We start from the raw sequence: 17,766 nt of genomic DNA on the forward strand, positions 1-17,766 counted from the left end.
ATATATGTCAATTTTTGTTCATTTATATTTACTGCCGATGTACCAATCTTAAATATTTTTTATTCTTGACGATTTCCAATTTCTTTCCTTTTATTGTGCATGTAACATTTCGAAATTTATCTTTAATTTATTTTCTTTAACTTGATTTTCTTTCCCGTGATATTTGTTTCCTTGTTTGCATTATTCTCTACCTTGTTTGTATTATTTCTTCTTCCCTAACACTATGATTGATGCCTATTCCTTAAATAGTGCTTGCACTTAGATAGCTAAGGAAGAGTATCTTTAATGTTGTTATACCTAGAAAACTTAGGTAGCGTTTGTTTTGTGCGTTTTTCATTTTTATTTTATAGAAAATTCGTATTTTCTAGAAAATAGAAAATGACTTTAGGACATTCTATACTTTTTCAGAACATGTTATCTCTTAAGCATACGTGGAAAATACAAATCAAATAGTATTTTTCAGAAAACATATGTTTTTCATAAAATGAAAATAAAAAATATACAAACCGAATGCTCTCTTAAATTTTAAAGGTTTTGATGGTCCCCTGACTAGTTCTATAACATAGGCAGGAGCTCTAAGAAAGGATGACTAGTGTGATCTTATCCATCTAAGTGCATCGGTCATTTGGAGATTACAGTCGGGTCTATGTCTGTGACAATCTTCTTCAATCTTTTCGAGGGTCATTTGTTTGGTCTGCATCTTCTTTGCTAAGGATGTGATAGTTGCATATTATTTTTTTTCGCTTCCCTTTTTCACGTGTTTAATCGATATTAATCTTCCCTGTCTATTTAGATTTTTCAAGAAAGTGTTGCATGATGTCATTGTCCATGGTTGGCTTTATACCCATATGTTACGGGTGCATGCGAGGGATTGAGTCCACAAGTGAGTAGTGTTTGGGGTCTAATTTGAACTTGGTTCTGAGACCCCTCTTTTTCCCTCAAAGAGCCACCTTTTGTAATGGAAAGTTGTTGAATTGAGAGAAAAGGGATGAGTGGTGTGGCTATGGAGTAACATCTAAGAGAATGAGAGTGCCATAGAAAGAGAGAGCAAGAGAGGGAAAGTGAATATTATTATATCATTAGAATGCGTAATTGCTCTCCTTGTATGAACTCTCCATTTTACTTAAATGATTTAATCTACTTATTTCCAAATGTGCCATTCCATGATTTGCTATTTGATTTACAGCCAAGACTGATAACCTTAAATGAGAATCAATTGTATCCCAAACTAATTGTACTATAATTGAGATGACATAAATTGATCTGAAACTGACACAAATCAATTATATCAATTGTATTGAAATTGGTTAAGGGTATTTTAAATTGATTTACGCCACGACTTGCACAGTTGATTTGTGCAGAGTAACTAAAAATCAAACTATGGGAGTTTGGAAAACTACATGATGTCCTGCTGTTTCACGCACCCTAGCAAGAGAAGGGTATTTTTATATTTTAAATTTTTTTGACATCAAGCAACCAGCTTATATCAACTAATATTAAGATGACCGATGTAATTTTATAAAAAAAAATTATCAAGCACTGTAAATTGAAAATGTACTTTCAACTAATGACCCATCGAATCAACGTTTTTAATAGGATGGACCATACAAATTAATTGATTGTGAGGGATGAATTTCACTTATTTAATAGGTAAAATTCATCACTATCCATCGATAAATATAATGATCCATTGTTTATATGGATCTGTTATCCGTTTTTAAATTTATCCTCCGTTTTAAATTTTTTTATTAATTTATCGAAATAAAAATTTGAATATTAAATACCTACCAAATTAAAAATGCACCCAACCAATCGGGTTACATCTGGTGACCCCACGCCACGAATTGCGCAGTTGATTTGTGTAGAGCCCATTTTAAATTGATTTGCTGTAAAGTAGTCAAAATAAAAGCGTGGCACCTATCGAAGGATTCTACCCCACGTGCATCACACGTGCGAACGTCTCCTTAAATTAGAAGCCATCGGAACAGCCACCTTACTGCTTCGAGCAAGGGTTTAGGTCACCGCCTCGCTCGTCTCGCTTTGTGGCCGCGACCTCTGTAGCTCGCCAAAAAGAATGAGGTCTGTGTAATTTCCACTTTGCAAGTCCGCATCTTTCTTCGCTCTTGTGCTTCTCGTCTTTGTTCTGCTTGGTTTTATGCTGCGGAAACGAAGAGCACGGAATGATGCCCGTGGGAACTCTTGTCGCCTACCATCACCAGAGCTTCAATTATTGTTTTTCGTACATTTAAATAGTCCATAATTTTCTTGGAGCATCACTTACCAACATCTAGTTGCATTACTTAAGCTAGTTGTTTTTGCTATAAGAGTGTAGTGGACTTGCAATTTTTCAGGGGAAAATTTCCATCTTTTAGGCTACATGGAACATAAAATTGGAGATTACTTGAAATACTGGAAACAATTTTGCTCCACGTATTGGGAAAATATTGAACATTTTATCAATGCCCTATTGTCGTAGTCTCAACATAATTGTGGGAAAATGCTTTCTTTTCTTTCCCTTCTGCCCTTTAAGTAATCATGTTTTTACCCTACTTTCTTTCTCTCCTTTTCTTCGTGAATTCATTCTTTCCTTTTTCTGAAATTCCTCTCTTTCTTTCAATGCAAATAAATGTACCATTAAAGTTGATAAATTGTTGATAATTTTAATGTTGAGAATTGGTGTCAACTTAAAGTTGGATAATTATTAATAATCTAAACTGACAATTGATGTTAATATAAAGCTGCTAATCATTGTAGGCTTAAAGTTTATTAGTTGGTGAGAACCTAAAGCTGGATAATTGGTGATATCTTAAAACTATTGGTAACATAAAGCTTGTTAATGCTACTTAGATATTCTTCTAGAAGAAATTTAATTCATTTGCATTTATTATTGATCCATTGTGCACATTTATATTCACTATCATCGATGATTTTTTAGTCTTTAATTACAGGTTGATTGCTCAATAGACTACATTTCTACCTAGGTCGTGATTCCTTGTTGGAGGTATGTGCTTTAATTAAGTTTGCCCTCGGATTACTTCAAATCATGCACTCAGAAGAAAGACCATTTGGTGGACCTAAATTGAGCGGGGCATGACATTGTTGATGATGTTCTGCTCTATGAATGTTTTCCATTTAGTGTCATGTGATTATCTCAATCTCTATTTATGTTGATTTGTAGCAAATCATATCTTTCTCTTTCTCATTTATATCTGGAGATAGAGAAGGATGAATGCTCCTGACCGTTATGAACGATTCGTTGTGCCTGAAGGTACCAAAAAGTAAGGAAAAACTGCTAGTCTGTTTTTCTTCCTCTTGCCCCAATTTCTGTCAATGCTTTTGCTTGACTATGGATAAATCAGCTCTTATTTGGTAACATGAAACAAGTTGGATGTTTGTAACTTGGTCACTCTGACTTGTCAAGCATTTTTGGTTCCTTATCATGTGAATTTTCTTTTGCTTGAAAAAATAGGGTTTCATATGAGAGGGACACCAAGATTGTGAATGCAGCTGCTTTCACTATTGAACGTGAAGAACACACTGTAGGAAACATCCTTCGAATGTGAATCCCTTGACCTTTTCATTTTATTATTAATGTTATTTTTTTCTGAAAGAAAAAAATTATATTGTTGTTGAAGTTAGAATTTTTTTTAAACAATGAAAATCCTTTAAACATATTGTCGTTGTAGGCAGTTGCACAGGGACCCTAATGTGCTCTTCGCAGGCTACAAGCTCCCTCATCCTCTGCAGTACAAAATCATAGTTCGGGTATGTATTACAGTCATTTTTTATGTTCTTAGAGATTAGATCTGAACACAATTAATGCAAACAAAGAATATGCATTGGTTAGAATTCAATTTTGTCAGTCTTGTGTGCTTTGAGGGGTCAATGTTGTGTTACATCAATTTTTTTTTTCCTTTTGTATGCATTCATGTAAAAGAGAATAAAATCAGTTTGTTCTTTCCAGATCCAAACAACGAGTCAGTCTTCTCCGACACAAGCTTATACACAGGCAATTGATGATCTTGACAAGGAGCTTGACTATCTGAAGAAATCTTTTGAGGTCTGGCGCTCAATACCCATTCCTTTTTCAAGTAGAGTTGTTTATTTTGTTAACTCCTGAAATGTTTCCTGCTACTCATTGGTTAGAAATTTTTTAACTCATCTAGACATTTAATGCTGAATTTATGTTTGATTAAAACTGAATCTTACAAAATTATCTGCAAACCATTTTCTGCAAAATCATGAAACAGATCGAATTGAGTTCACAGAAGCCAACAAATCACCCATGGTATTGTAACTATTGAGTCCATTCTTAAATGAAAATTCATTATTACATTTATTGAATTCCGAAGAAGAAACCTGAAAATAGAACACAAGCAATAGAGTAAGGAAACGGACTTTATCATGAACTCTACTATCCTATAACAATGCAAAAGGTGATACAAAGCTTAATTAACCAACTCAGCTAGCTGATGAAGGAAACCTTGTAATTATCTAGAGCATGTTTGTATCTTCTTGTGCCCTTTCCTTAGGATGAAAGCACGATCTTTAATCTAGCTAGCCTGATGAAAGGTTGAGTCCAAGAAGAACAACATTCATTCTCATATTAACATTGACATTCAAAAGTAATGAAACTGATCATGGAGGACTAGTTCGGTCAAATGTTAATGGGCAATATTCCTGATGGTTTGGTACCTTGGTAGGCAAGTCATTTATGTCTCATCATATGCACAACCCATGCAATAATATATATGCCATCGCTACACAATTCTATAGGAATTGTGTTTTTCTTATTCATAAACTTTTGAGTATATATTAGTGCTGTTCTAATTTCATGATTTTTTCTTTAGCTTTCCTAAAGTCTATGTTGGTGAAAATTATGTTCTTAAATTCAAATTGTCAATTATGTTGACACGATGATTCTTGAGTAGCATGGTTCACATTCCTGTAATACATCATAAGAACAATGCGCCATTTTGCCCCCTCTGTTACCAAATCCGTGAAGAAGCTAGCTCACTTTTAGCAACCTATTTGCAGGACGAGAAGAATCGGGAGGAAGAGAAGTTGAGGCGGGGATATTAATTTGGTAGATATGGCTGTCCAGTGGCTGAAAGCAGGAACAGTTAGTGCACTAGCGTATTTAGAATGACTAAATTAATTAACCAATGGCGCTGTCATGCACCATTCAATGTTAGTAATTGTTTAATGCCCCTCAGCTACCTGCAAAAACTTTGGAATCACGTACGAAAAATGTGGACCGAGTTTAAGAACTTCGGTGGATTAATGAACACTGTCAAGATGGTGAATGAATATTCATCAGTTGAATCAGTTCCACTTACCCGTAAACTCTTGAGTAGGCAATCCCTTGGTCAATATGGCCGCAATTTGTTCTATTGAGTACGTGAATTTATATGTTTATCAGTCTTGCAATCAAACTTATGTTTTATGAATTACCTATCTATCAATTTCCACATTATGTGTTCTCATTTTGTTACACGTTGTTGTTTTTACTTATTATAATAATACAACTCATAATTCAGCTTTATTAGTTTTTATTCTCTTTTTTGATGCTTGATTCACCCAATAGAATAGTTAATAGAATAGATTAAAAAATATGTATTCTTTAATATGGTTCATCAAATAGAATTGGTATAGCTACTCTATTCTTATGCTTAATTTTCATAATAAATATACATTTATTTGGTTTTATTTTATTGAACATTCTATTTGATTAGACCATTTAGCTAGGTTGACTCGATTATATTGATTAGCTAAATGTCCCACTCAATTGTGCTTGTTTATGTTGATTAATTTGATTTGTTAAATTGGTTTGTTTGGCCTTTTAACTTTGATTTGCTTGACCCATATGCTAAGTGTGTCGATTAACTCAATTAATTGGTTGGTTTGTTTTGACTTGCTCGACTAGTATAATTGTCCTGGTTGGTTGGCTAGGCGTGCCTGATTAATTCAATTATTTAGTGAGACCAAGCTTGACTAGCTTGTTCACCTAACTTGCTTAGTTTGACTGACTTGTTTAGCCCAATTGGTTTATCTTGCCTATTGAGGCCAGTTTGACCCATCATGATTGGCATGCCTGGATCTATCCATTATCTTCTACCCTCAACTGACTCATTGTGGCTAGCTCAGAATGATTCATCACAGCTAGCTCATCTTGATCGGGTTGCTATGATCAATTTGATCTAACTGAATTAGATGGTTTGATTGAACTAAATAGCTCGTCTTATTTGATCCATTTTTTTGAAGCATTTTGTTGGACCATATTGAATGAACTAACAAGAGCGAACTATTACCTATCTTGTGTGGGCTGCTTGACCTGCCTAGTTCTATTAATTTGTTTAGACTAATTGTTTAGTTCATCCTGCTCATTTGAATTAATCAACTGCATTATTTGAAAAATAAATAATAAAATTTATTTGCAAAATAAGAAGGAATATTTGTTTAACTATTTTCTAGTATTAAGTTTTTTAACGTGATGCATTTCAACAATGAATAAGATAATTAACTCATATGATACAAATTTGAAGGACATGATTCGTGAGCACGGATCCTCTGAATCACAAAGTATGATTTAAAATATGGACCAACTCATTCATAAGTAAAGTTTTATGGACCTTATCTATTATATAGATGGAATTCATAGAATCTCACTTATAAATCATTTCTGGTCTAGGAGCCCACTAGAAGTTGCGGCCCAGAGGACCTGGACTGATGATTCGGAAGGTTAGCGGAGCATACCAAAGTAAAAGCGAAAAGGCCTGCAATGCTACTGTGATGGATAAGTTTGAGGTCTATTTTTTACTGTGCGAAAGTTTTAAGGATCATCTTACCCTATGCACGCGTATTACTGGGCGAAGTACTTAATGATTAATTATTTAGTCAAGGAGCTGAAGATATTGGACCAGAAAAGGCATTCATGCTTACTCTTTCCATCCAAGATCACTAGTGTGATTCACAAAATTAAGAGTGCGTTTACTTATTTTTCATTTTTATTTTTTAAAAAAGGTGTTTTTTTAAATAGAAAATGATTTTTAATCATTCTCTATTTTCCTAGAAAATGTTATCTATTTTTTTTAAAAAATAGAAATGAAAAATACAAACCAAACATTATTTTTCAGAAATACGTATTTTCAAAAAATGAAAATAAAAGACACGCAAACCAAACACATCCTAAGGTTCCAAGTAATTTCTCAAACATCCACCAATCGAATCCAACTACGACACACTTATCTACATGGGATTAAAAATATATCAAAAGAGAAGTGGTCTTTCACCATGATTCTTGGCGATTATATTTGACTATGCTGTCAGGGCAGAAGTGGTTAAAATAAAAAAAAATAATTAATTTTACCTATTTAAGCAGCGTTTGATACAATTTTATAATTTAATATCCATAAATAATATAATCTACCTTTATATTCATGGTAAATTTTTGCTCAATATAAATAATCATGCAATCAGTAAAAATCCTACACTTTATCTTGTTACTAATTTCAATTTTGACATGTTTCATAGTTGAAAAAACTCTTTCAACTATAGCAGTAGATATAGATAGTGTCAACACAAGATAAATCAGTCGTGTCAGTATAACATAATTCTTTCACATTCTACTTTCAACCAACTCCTAACCTAATTCAGAAAGAGTGGATATTTGAAATCGAGGTTTAAAAATCACATCATTCTTATAATGTTGCAACTCAATTCTCAAGGAATAACTATCTTGTTTTATAAAATCCTGAGGGTAAAACTTGTAAGCTTGTAAATGTTATCCATGTTGAATGATTCAAATGAATTTTTAGGATCTAATGCTAAGCTAAGAGAAAGGAGTTCTATTGATATCTCGTTAAATCTTGTATTCAACTCCATAAGAAGAAAATCTATTGCTTTGTTGAAAACATCAAAATGATAATGATGCCTAATTGTAGGATACTCTCGTCCATAGGAACGACCAACCCTATAAGAACTATCGAAGTCAGGTACAGGATTCGAATGAGGTGTTGCTACCATGAGGTGTAGGGTTCGAATCTCAACATATCCGAGATAAATGTCTCCCTCATATGTTAGTCACTATTCCAAAGGTTAGTAGCTATCTGTGATTTACCTCCTCTGTGTTGATCCTGGGACGGATTGACGGAGGCGCTGGGGCGAGCAAATTGACTTTTGTCACCTTAAATGACAATTTTTGTACTATAGACAAAACTCATTGCAGTCAAAATATCTTAAGTTTTCTTCTGGAGGACCTAACACAAAACATCAGTGATAGCCAAAATCCTATCGATTTTACACCTTCAAGGTGTTTTAATGGTTATTAATGATTTATCATAAATACCTAATGATGATTATCACTAACACCTAAAGATCATTAATGTCCTCGATTTATCATCTTCAACCTATTGAATGCTATCGCACACTTATAAATCATCAGCCTGATGGAATAGTTCACATCAAAGGCATACCTACTAGACATCACTGGTCGAGGGTCTAGGGTATAACTGCTTAGGAGTAGTCACGAATGACCTTTAAGATAGATCCATGCCCTCATTCGTCTTGGTCGGCTGAACTATCCTCATCCCGGTTGACTGAATTATTCTCCTCCCAGTCGGTTGAGCAATCATCCGGGTCGCCCGAGCTATTCTCGTCTCGGTCGACCAAGCTATTCTCTTCCCGGTCAGTTGAGTGATCCTCCCGATCGACAAAGCTATCCTCGTCCCGATCGGCCGAGCGATTCTTCTCCCGATCGATCCTCATCCTAATCAGTCGAGTGATGCTTGTCCTAATCGGCATGCTTTGAACTGGCCTATCTCTACTTCTCCATTTACATAGACAGATATCTTAACTTGTAAAAAATACGTCCCCTTAGCAAAATGCACTATCAACTTGAAGTCTTGATTCCCGAAACGCAAGATAAGAAGAGGACGGCTACAAATGAGACTTAAGGATTCATCGCCGAGCAGGAAGAGTAGGAAAAGTCGAGAATGAAGGAATTGGAACAAAACTAAGAAAGACCTTGTCGGTGGAAGCAGAGGGGAAAATGAAAACGGCTTGGTTTCTGTGAAAAAAAAAAAGATAAATCAGATGTGAAATATAAAAATATAAAAAAAATATTATAAAATGTGAAATTAATTTGAATTTGGGAGTAAAAATTAAATTCAAAGGTGCGAAGGTTCGAAGCAGCCTCGCATTGATGCTTCACCAGATCCAACGGTCAGCATGCGTCATCGGTTCCGTATTAAAAAGGCAGGTCCAGTAGGAAGTCGACAACAAAGTTGCGAAGAGGGGAGGAAGCCTCGCGAGGGATTCTCCGTCTTTCCTTCTCGCCGCACCTCCGTCGTCGCCGCTTCCTCGGTAAGATCCCGCTTCTCTCCTCTCCTCTTTCTTCTCTATCGTTGTTGGGTTTTTTTTTTCCGATCCACGGCCTCCTTACGGCTTCGAGATCCTGGTTCTGGCTTCCTCCCGCTGTGCTTTTAGGGTTTTGTCGCGGAACTGTTTGTGGCTTGATTTCTTCCTGTGTTCAAACGAGGAACAGACTCGACCCTTAGGGAGTCGATCTGTTGTTTCTAGTGTGAAGATTGGCGTTTTCAACGTTAGCTTTCTCGAGATCTCCTCTAGATGCATAAGGTCATCTTAGGCCAATTTGTTTTTGCGTTATTTTGGCTGCTGGTGGTTGAGATTTAGGTTTAATATACCTGTTTGTTTCCCTATGGTCTGATAGTTTTAAATTATTTCTAGTTTTTACACATGGATATGCGCAGTTTAGATGTGGCCATAGGAGATAGTCTGCAGGTCTTTATTCATCTTGCTATAATTATTCGTATAATACTGAGTTATTGTAATACTGAATAAAGATCACTTCTTAGTAACTGGCGTTAGTATCATAGGTTGCAAATGTTGATCAGAATAAAACTATTCTCACGCAAAGGTATTTGGACTATTAAGTGATATGACAATAAGATCCCTCATTTCCTCGGATCTATTTTTAATAGGTTATAGCTACTCGTTGCTTGGTTGCTTTCTATTTGACCCTAGATTACTATCAGAACTTTCTATTATTAGCATTATAACAGCCTCTCATTGCTCAAAATTTAGCTAATCTATAATGACATTGAATGCAATTTTACGCTAGTAAGTTTTTTTTTCCAAAGTGTAATCTACATATATACATGAAAGTATTCCGAGTATCTGTTGGACAAAACAGCTCTTCCTTTAAGTGCACTTTCAGATTTGTTAGATTTTGTTAAATATACATGAAACCCTAAATTTTTAAATATGAATATTTGTGTGACAGAGATTCATATTGATTTTCTCAAAGAAGTGCATTGACCATTTGATCAATTGTGCCTTTCACATTCGCATAAGGTAAAAATTTGACCCTATGTTTCTTCCTTCTCATGAACTTCTTTCTTAGAATTGTTTTCTTCTGATGAATTGTTTAGTATGCAATACTTATGTAACACATCTATTTGTTTCATTCCATGCCACTTCTTCAAAAAGTTGTATATAGACGATAACAGTTTGAAGACAAAATTTACTGGATTTGGGGCACTGTTTTCAGTAGACATGTACTTGAGGAGGTCTGTTATTTTGTCAACTATAAATTTTGGGAAAGTTGACAATTCTAGATAAAAATTGTTGTAGTAGCTACACAAATTTTCATAGCAATATGATTGCGTTGATGATTGGTTTTCTCACTGCTTAAGCACATTTGGTGTGCCACTGCTGAATGAATTACTTGAAAATGATCTTTAGCATATATGATATGAGAATGAGCAGTATCTAGTAGTTACATTTTAGCTATGATAAGATGTGCTTTATGAGACACGAAATTCTTAGTGTATGATTCATGAGATATAAAGGAGTTAACATCGATTTTTCTCTTTTGTGAGATGCACTTCCTTGCATCATTTCACGGATGTGCAGGTTTCAAGTTGTTCTTATATAGTATTGAATGGACTGCAAAAAGTTCTTGCAATTGGTTGAAGATAAGAAGAAGAGAATTCTGGATAGGAAAGAGGCCCCCTTGAAATGGGAGCAGAAACTAGAAGCTGGTGCTATGGCAAAGGCTGATGCAGAAGCAAGGGAGAGGAAAGTAAAGGCTTCAACAAAGCACAAAAGAAGGTCCTACTCTGAATCACACAGTGACAGTGATTCTGACAGCGGTTCCTCCGATCGGAAGCATAGAAAAAGAAGAGTTCACAAGAAGCACAGGATGCATGGCAAGTCTGATGCAGAAGGTGGTGGGAAAAGGAAACACAGATCCAACAAAAGGAACTCAAGCTCTAGTGATGAAGATAGCGGTGAGGATGATTCATGTAGGAAGAGGCACACTCACAGGAGGAAGCATAGACGGTCGTCCACAAGGGACTCCAGCAGCACAAGCAGCGAAGATGATGAAAAAAGATCTAACAGGAAAAGTCATTCTAAGCACCACAAGTGCCATCATCAGTCAGGTGATGAAGATTCTAGTTCGGACTCTAAAATAAGGAAAAGAAGCTCCAGGCACCGGCGGCAACGCAGGTCAAGTGCTGAAGTATCATCTGATTATGACGATTACAAACACAATAGGGGTTCTTCCCTAGACAAATCATCAGATGGAGAGTATGAGACTGGGAAGCCAAGGGATAACAAAAAGTCTCCTCATAAGCATGGGCACCACCTTCACCACCGCAGTGACCACCACAAACATGGCCATAATCATATTCCAGTGGAGCCAGATATGGTTGTTGGGACAAATGGAGCTAGCAAAAATTAGATTTTTTTAAGCATTGATAGCAGCATCCATGTAAACTTGATCCCCGGCTAAATTACTGATTGTTGACTTATTGATTATTTATGGCTTTCAGACTGAATGATTCTCTCGGACTCAGATTTTTGCTGAATTAGTGTTTTCATGCATTGTCAGCAGCCCATTTACGCAGATATGGGACCCGAGCTGGAAATCTTGAATGATGACTATAAGACTCATTTATCTTTAATTGCCTGCCTGTATATGAATAGTTGACTTTTGACCGTTTCAATTAACCTGGATGAATCTTTGTATGTTAGGTAACTTACATGATTTTGTAATATGGGGGGTAGGAATCTTCAAAGGTTCTCTGTAGTGTGACCTTCTGAGCTCATTTAGTTCTGGAATGGAAATTTTCAATTCGGATTTGCATAATTTAAAACAGGTAGTATTCTTGCTTCATAATATTTTTATTCATTTATTATTTTCATAAAGTTCAGTTGTTCTCTATGATGGGTAATATAACTTTATAACCTTGGTGACGCTTGGCAAATTAGGTAGTTTAGATTGCCAGTCATTTGGATAAAAGAACAACTGTACATAAATTACATTCAGAAAGATATGCTTGTACATCTGTTACTCCATCTAATGAATTGTAGCTAATGCAGGTAAGAAGACATCACCACCTTCCTTGCGATCTGCGTCTACCATTATAGTGGTCGGTGTAAGTTAGAGGTAAATTGTTCAAAGTTAAATAACTTGTTGGTTTGAACCTAGATGTTACTAAAACTCATTGTTGGTTTTGTGGAATCTACTATTTCTTCTTGTAGTTGCGTTAGATATAAAGACCAAATATTTCCATTCAAGTTTCGCGAGTTAGGTCCAGACTTTGTTGAAACACGTTCTTCAGTATCTTCACCATGGATATATAGTATTTATTATCAATCTATTGCTGGGTTTGTTCCTTTCACTACGTCTTCAAATTAACTTCTAAGACCACACAATGGTGGCGTTTGAAGGCCTGATCCTAAGAACTTTTTCATTTTATTTTTCCAAACTGACAAGACTACAAACTTTTTTTTTTATGGGTCGTCGACTTTCGTAGATTGCAACAAATTAGCAAACTATTGAGTTTGGCAGACCACGATCACACTTATTTTCATGCTTCCCAATGTTCATAGAAAACAACAAATTAGTCATCTATAGAGTTTGGTAGGAGTGCTCATCGCCTAGTCAATTAAATTTTGTCAGTATATTTCATTTAGCCAGAGTTGAAGGTAGACTTTTCAATTGCTATAGTTTTAAATTCTCAAGGCATTATAAATTGAATTACATTATTAAAATGTTCCATCTTATTCCGTCACGTGGTGCTTGGACAAACAAAATTGATTATTCTTAGCTAGAAGTATTTAATTGTAAAAGGACTTAAATAGCATACACATGGAATTCATGGAATTATATAACAACTCAGTCTTATCCAATAAAAGAAAAAGTCAAATATATAGATCTTTATCCTTTATTATATGGTCTTCTATACTTCAATAAATTTTATTAATTAATTTTTTTTTATCTTCTTCTTCCTCATTTAATATGTGTATTTATTATAATTTTACATCACTTAACTGAAGTATTTATTGGTTGTTTATATATATATATATATATATATATATATATATATATATATATATATATTTGTTTTATCTTAAATGTGTCTTTCTAAGTTTTTTCTCAATAGATGGAATTTTGATTTTCTTTTTAATGTTCTCATTTTTTTATTCTGTTCATCCTCGTATGTCCACACATCTATCTTGATATCCTCATCTCTACAACTCTCATCTTTTGTTTATGTGTTTAAGTTATAGTCTAATATTTAGCGTCATATAACATAAATGTAGAGCCGTCACATCAACGACCTCCTGGACTCGGTTCCACGGATATAGAGAGAAATAAATACAGACACCTCATCATTGTTTTGTAGAACTTTTCCTTAAGTTTCAGAGGTATTTTACAATCACATAAGACACCCAAACACTCTCCTCTATTTTAACCATCATGTTTATATTTTATGTAAAACATCTCTCTCAATCACTCCATCGTTTTATAAAAATAATCCTAAATATTTAAAACCCTTAGTTCTACTCATTATTTCTTATCTTAATAATTATTTCATTACGTATAATATTACTAAACTTAAATTCCATATATTCTGCCTTTACTATATTAAACATAAAATCTTTCACTTCTAGCATTTTCTGTTATGATTCTAGTTTAACATTTAATCTTTCATATATTGCATCTATCAAAATAATATCATCCGTAAATAACATGTATTATCATATTATGTTTTGACTATGTCAAGTGAGTTTGTATATAATTAATATAATTCTGTATAAATTATTTCATTGGATACATACTGGTAAGTAAAATCACTCGTTATAAGTTTTAACATTCTTCTGAAATATTATTTATCTAAAAAAAACTTTTAACTCATCTACGAGTGAGACTAGCTCTAAGACTAAATTTTATTGAGTGTAATGTAATCTAAATTGTAATGTAATTAAATTTATAATGTAATATAATATAACCTCGATTAAATTATTACGTTTGGTAATGTAATGTATGTAATATTTGATTACATTCTTTTGTTTGGTGTCAATTATTTTTTATAAGGAATATAATTCGTACTATTATAAAATGACAAAAATATCTTACGATCTCTACCTAGCGGTCATCACACCTTTGCCAGAGCTTGCGGTAGCCACCGACAATCAGCGACCACCGTCACTGACAACCGCCGGCCGACGCCGTCGACCGCTATCGTTAACAATCGGCAGCCCACCAACAACCGACGACCAGTTGCAAATTAGAGATATATTTGATATTTAATTTTTGGTGAAATAGTGACCTCGTAATGTATTTAGATTACATAGTATTTATTTTATAATTCAGATTATAAAATTTCATTACTTTTTATAATCTAGATTATATTATATTATATGTTTAAAATTAAATCAAATAAAATAATCAATTTGTAATATAATCCTGATTATATTATAAAATAGATTATATCCTATTAGCCTAAAGGTAGAGGGACATTGAATCCAAAGGCATAGAGCCCAAGGTGAAGTATGGTCTGATATTTTATTCTACCTTCATCAAACATGTAAAAACAGAAATTGATTTTTTTTTCAATGGATTATATATTTTCATGATTTATTACACGTCCTTTTCTCATATCAAATATCAGCTTGGTTGTTGGATCAATTAATTAGATGACTTGTTCAACTTGCATAACTATTTCAACAACACTCGTCCAAAGAAATCCTAAAGTCATGAGCCCATATTTCCTCCATAGTGACAGTATATTTATTTAAAGCCATTTCAGTGCTTCAATATACCAAATTGCATCAAAATAAGTTATCCTGCCGTTACTTGTGCTGAGCTAAAGATTATATATTTTTCTATGCAACTGTCAGTTGAAATTTATTAATCTTTAGCGGTAAATTTACAAATTTTCACTGATTCATCTGTTCATCAGATAAACAGCCAGTCCCTACATTCTTTATTATTTTTCAGCCATCAAGCATGATTTCCAGAGTTAGGTAGACAAATTGCATGAAGGTCCCTTTTTTCACAGGCATCTATTTAGGTTGACAAATTGCACCCTGCCCCCTACGTTTAAAGTCTTTTCCTTCGATCAAGCATCCATTTAGGTGAACAAATTGCGGGAAGACCCTGCATTAAATTCTTTTATCCATCAAGCACCCAGTCAGGTTGACTTTGTTTTTTTATGAAATGCATGGACCATGATGTCTCAATTATTGAGGGGGAGGAGTCCTATTCCTGCATTCCTAAACTGACAAAGTCATCCTTGTCAGCTACATGCTTTGGCTTCATCAAACAACTTCATCTCCAGAGAAGGTGATGAAGGAGAAGAACAACAGCAGGTTGATCGAGTTTTAGTTCGCGATGGGGTACGAGAAGAACAAGGCTCACAACTTGATGAGCCTGATCGAAGCAAGAAAGCTGGGCTTGGCTCTGCTTGCCGGATGCTGCGTGGTCATCTTCACCTACTTCATCTCCATGTCTGATACCACAGGTTCATTCCATCCTCTGTCACTCTGCTTTTCTTACAGAAATTGATAGCGTGAAAACAGTATGCTTTTTGTCTGCAGGGAACCGGCAACCATATGCGTCCTACACTGTGCGAGAAGACGCAGTTGCTGAAACCCAAATTATTCAACAGACTCTCGGTGAGAAATTTTGATTTTTCCTCTGTTCGATGAGAAGAAGAAACATGGTCTTTAATTTTACTGTCTCTTTCTTGTAGAAATTGCAGGGAAAGAGACGGAGGATCTGTCAGAAACCAACGCGAATGCTCCTGCTGATGATGAAACGGTTGGTGATCAGAAGAGAGAGGAGCCAATCTGCGACGTCGTGAACCCGCGATCGGAGTTCTGCGACATCGTCGGCGACGTCCGCGTCCAAGGCGGTGGGAACTCCTCCGCTGTCACGCTGGTCTCTCCTCGCCGTGGTGAGTCCCGGTGGCAGGTCCTCCCCTACGTCCGCAAGCACATGCGGAACATCGCCAGGGTGTCTGTTCTCGCCACCGCTGACCCCCTCGCCGCTCCCCGGTGCACCAGCGTTCGGAACGTCCCCGCCATAGTCTTCGCCCTCGGCGGCTTCACCGGGAACTACTACCACGACTTCACCGACCTGCTGCTCCCGATCTTCCTCACCGCGCGCGAGTTCGACGGCGAGGTCCAGTTCCTGGTCACCAATATCCAGCCGTGGTGGCTCCTCAAGTACCGCCCGCTCTTCCGCCGCCTGACGCGCTACGACATCGTTGACCTTGACGGCGCCGCCGGCGCCGGCCAGGTGTTTTGCCACCCCCGCGTCATGGTCGGCCTTCGCTTCCACGACGACCTCGTCATAGACCCGCCGCGTGCGCCGCGGGGGCTCGCCATGCGCGACTTCACCGGGTTCCTCCGCGACGCCTACGGGCTGCCACGCGGGCGCGCGGAGCGCGCGCCGAGGCCGAGGCTCCTCCTGGTGGCGCGCAATCGGACGCGGCGGTTCGTCAACTTGCCGGAGATCGCGGCGGCGGCGGAAAGGGTTGGGTTCGAGGTGGTTCGGGGGGACGCGAAGTTCGGGGATGTGGCGGCCTTCGCCGGCGTGGTGAACTCCTGCGACGTGATGGTGGGCGTGCACGGCGCCGGGCTCACCAACTTCCTATTCCTGCCTGAGAGGGCGGTGCTGGTGCAGGTGGTCCCTTGCTGCGGTTTGGAGGTGATGGCGGCGCACACCTTCAAGCGACCGGCGGAGGACGCCGGCGTGCGGTACTTGGAGTACAGCATCGCGGTGGAGGAGAGCACGCTGCTGGAGGAGTACCCGAGGGAGCACCCGGTGTTCACGGAGCCGGAGTCGGTGCACCGCCGGGGATTCTACGAGATGGCGGAAATTTACTTGGGAAAGCAGAACGTGAGGCTCGACGTCGACAGGTTCCGGCCTGTCTTTCTCAGAGCCATGGCGCTCCTTCACGACCAGTAGGAAGAAAGATTACAGAATTTTAATTCTGTTTTTTATTTTCATTAGAGTCGGTGCAACAGTGCCATCGCTCGCGCAGATTTGTTCATACGATGACAAAAGGAAATGACAGGTCGTGAGAATATATAAAACAGGGACCTAGACAAGGTTTCTTTCGGCAATGCCACGAGATTCCAAAGCAAAGTTTGGGTCCATCCTACGCCTACTTGCACAAATTGCCTTCCAGTGATAGTACATTTCTTGATGGTTCCTGGAAATACAGATATAACTCGATGGTCAAGTTCGGAAAACATAGCATGTTTGATGCTCGAATACAAAACCAGAGGGTGTTTGGAAATCAAAGTCGGAGCTGCTCGGGAATCGGAGTGGGGGCAGAAAGTGCTCAAGAATCAGATTCAGAGTCAGAGGGTGCTCAAAAATCGGGTCGGAACCAGAGAATACTCAGGGGTCCTAGTCGGAGCCTAAGAACACCCGAGAAT

General features: G+C 37.0%; 3 protein-coding genes across 10 annotated transcripts; all 3 read left to right on the forward strand.

Annotated features, from left to right (window-relative positions):
- The first annotated feature begins 1,950 nt into the window (after nucleotides 1-1,950).
- Nucleotides 1,951-7,008, forward strand: LOC121977068 (DNA-directed RNA polymerases II, IV and V subunit 11-like). Of its 3 annotated transcripts, XM_042529573.1 has the most exons (8): nucleotides 1,996-2,079; nucleotides 2,755-2,818; nucleotides 2,949-3,001; nucleotides 3,179-3,278; nucleotides 3,470-3,559; nucleotides 3,687-3,765; nucleotides 3,965-4,060; nucleotides 5,038-5,473. In XM_042529573.1, the coding sequence occupies exons 4-8, from the start codon at nucleotides 3,226-3,228 to the stop codon at nucleotides 5,080-5,082; spliced, it is 363 nt and encodes a 120-aa protein (XP_042385507.1). In that variant the 5' UTR covers nucleotides 1,996-2,079; nucleotides 2,755-2,818; nucleotides 2,949-3,001; nucleotides 3,179-3,225; the 3' UTR covers nucleotides 5,083-5,473. The 3 variants fall into 3 exon arrangements, with proteins under 3 accessions (XP_042385508.1, XP_042385506.1, XP_042385507.1); XM_042529574.1 differs by lacking the exons at nucleotides 2,755-2,818; nucleotides 5,038-5,473 and adding an exon at nucleotides 6,692-7,008 and having other exon boundaries at nucleotides 1,951-2,079; XM_042529572.1 differs by lacking the exon at nucleotides 2,755-2,818 and having other exon boundaries at nucleotides 1,951-2,079.
- Nucleotides 7,009-9,274: 2,266 nt separating this feature from the next.
- LOC121977069 (CAX-interacting protein 4-like) lies at nucleotides 9,275-11,881 on the forward strand. 3 transcript variants are annotated; one of them, XM_042529575.1, is made up of 3 exons: nucleotides 9,275-9,363; nucleotides 10,304-10,626; nucleotides 10,657-11,881. In XM_042529575.1, the coding sequence occupies exon 3, from the start codon at nucleotides 10,964-10,966 to the stop codon at nucleotides 11,765-11,767; it is 804 nt and encodes a 267-aa protein (XP_042385509.1). In that variant the 5' UTR covers nucleotides 9,275-9,363; nucleotides 10,304-10,626; nucleotides 10,657-10,963; the 3' UTR covers nucleotides 11,768-11,881. The 3 variants fall into 3 exon arrangements, with proteins under 3 accessions (XP_042385509.1, XP_042385510.1, XP_042385511.1); XM_042529576.1 differs by having other exon boundaries at nucleotides 10,304-10,374; nucleotides 10,902-11,881; XM_042529577.1 differs by having other exon boundaries at nucleotides 10,304-10,374; nucleotides 10,936-11,881.
- A 3,682-nt stretch (nucleotides 11,882-15,563) lies between these two features.
- On the forward strand, nucleotides 15,564-17,448 carry LOC121977070 (alpha-1,3-arabinosyltransferase XAT2-like). Of its 4 annotated transcripts, none has more exons than XM_042529579.1 (3): nucleotides 15,564-15,839; nucleotides 15,898-15,993; nucleotides 16,080-17,448. In XM_042529579.1, the coding sequence occupies exons 1-3, from the start codon at nucleotides 15,710-15,712 to the stop codon at nucleotides 17,288-17,290; spliced, it is 1,437 nt and encodes a 478-aa protein (XP_042385513.1). In that variant the 5' UTR covers nucleotides 15,564-15,709; the 3' UTR covers nucleotides 17,291-17,448. The 4 variants fall into 4 exon arrangements, with proteins under 4 accessions (XP_042385513.1, XP_042385516.1, XP_042385512.1 ...); XM_042529582.1 differs by having other exon boundaries at nucleotides 15,566-15,839; nucleotides 15,916-15,993; XM_042529578.1 differs by having other exon boundaries at nucleotides 15,568-15,839; nucleotides 16,071-17,448.
- Nucleotides 17,449-17,766: the final 318 nt, after the last annotated feature.

Source organism: Zingiber officinale, chromosome 4B (genome assembly GCF_018446385.1).
Source record: "Zingiber officinale cultivar Zhangliang chromosome 4B, Zo_v1.1, whole genome shotgun sequence".
NCBI lineage: Eukaryota > Viridiplantae > Streptophyta > Magnoliopsida > Zingiberales > Zingiberaceae > Zingiber > Zingiber officinale.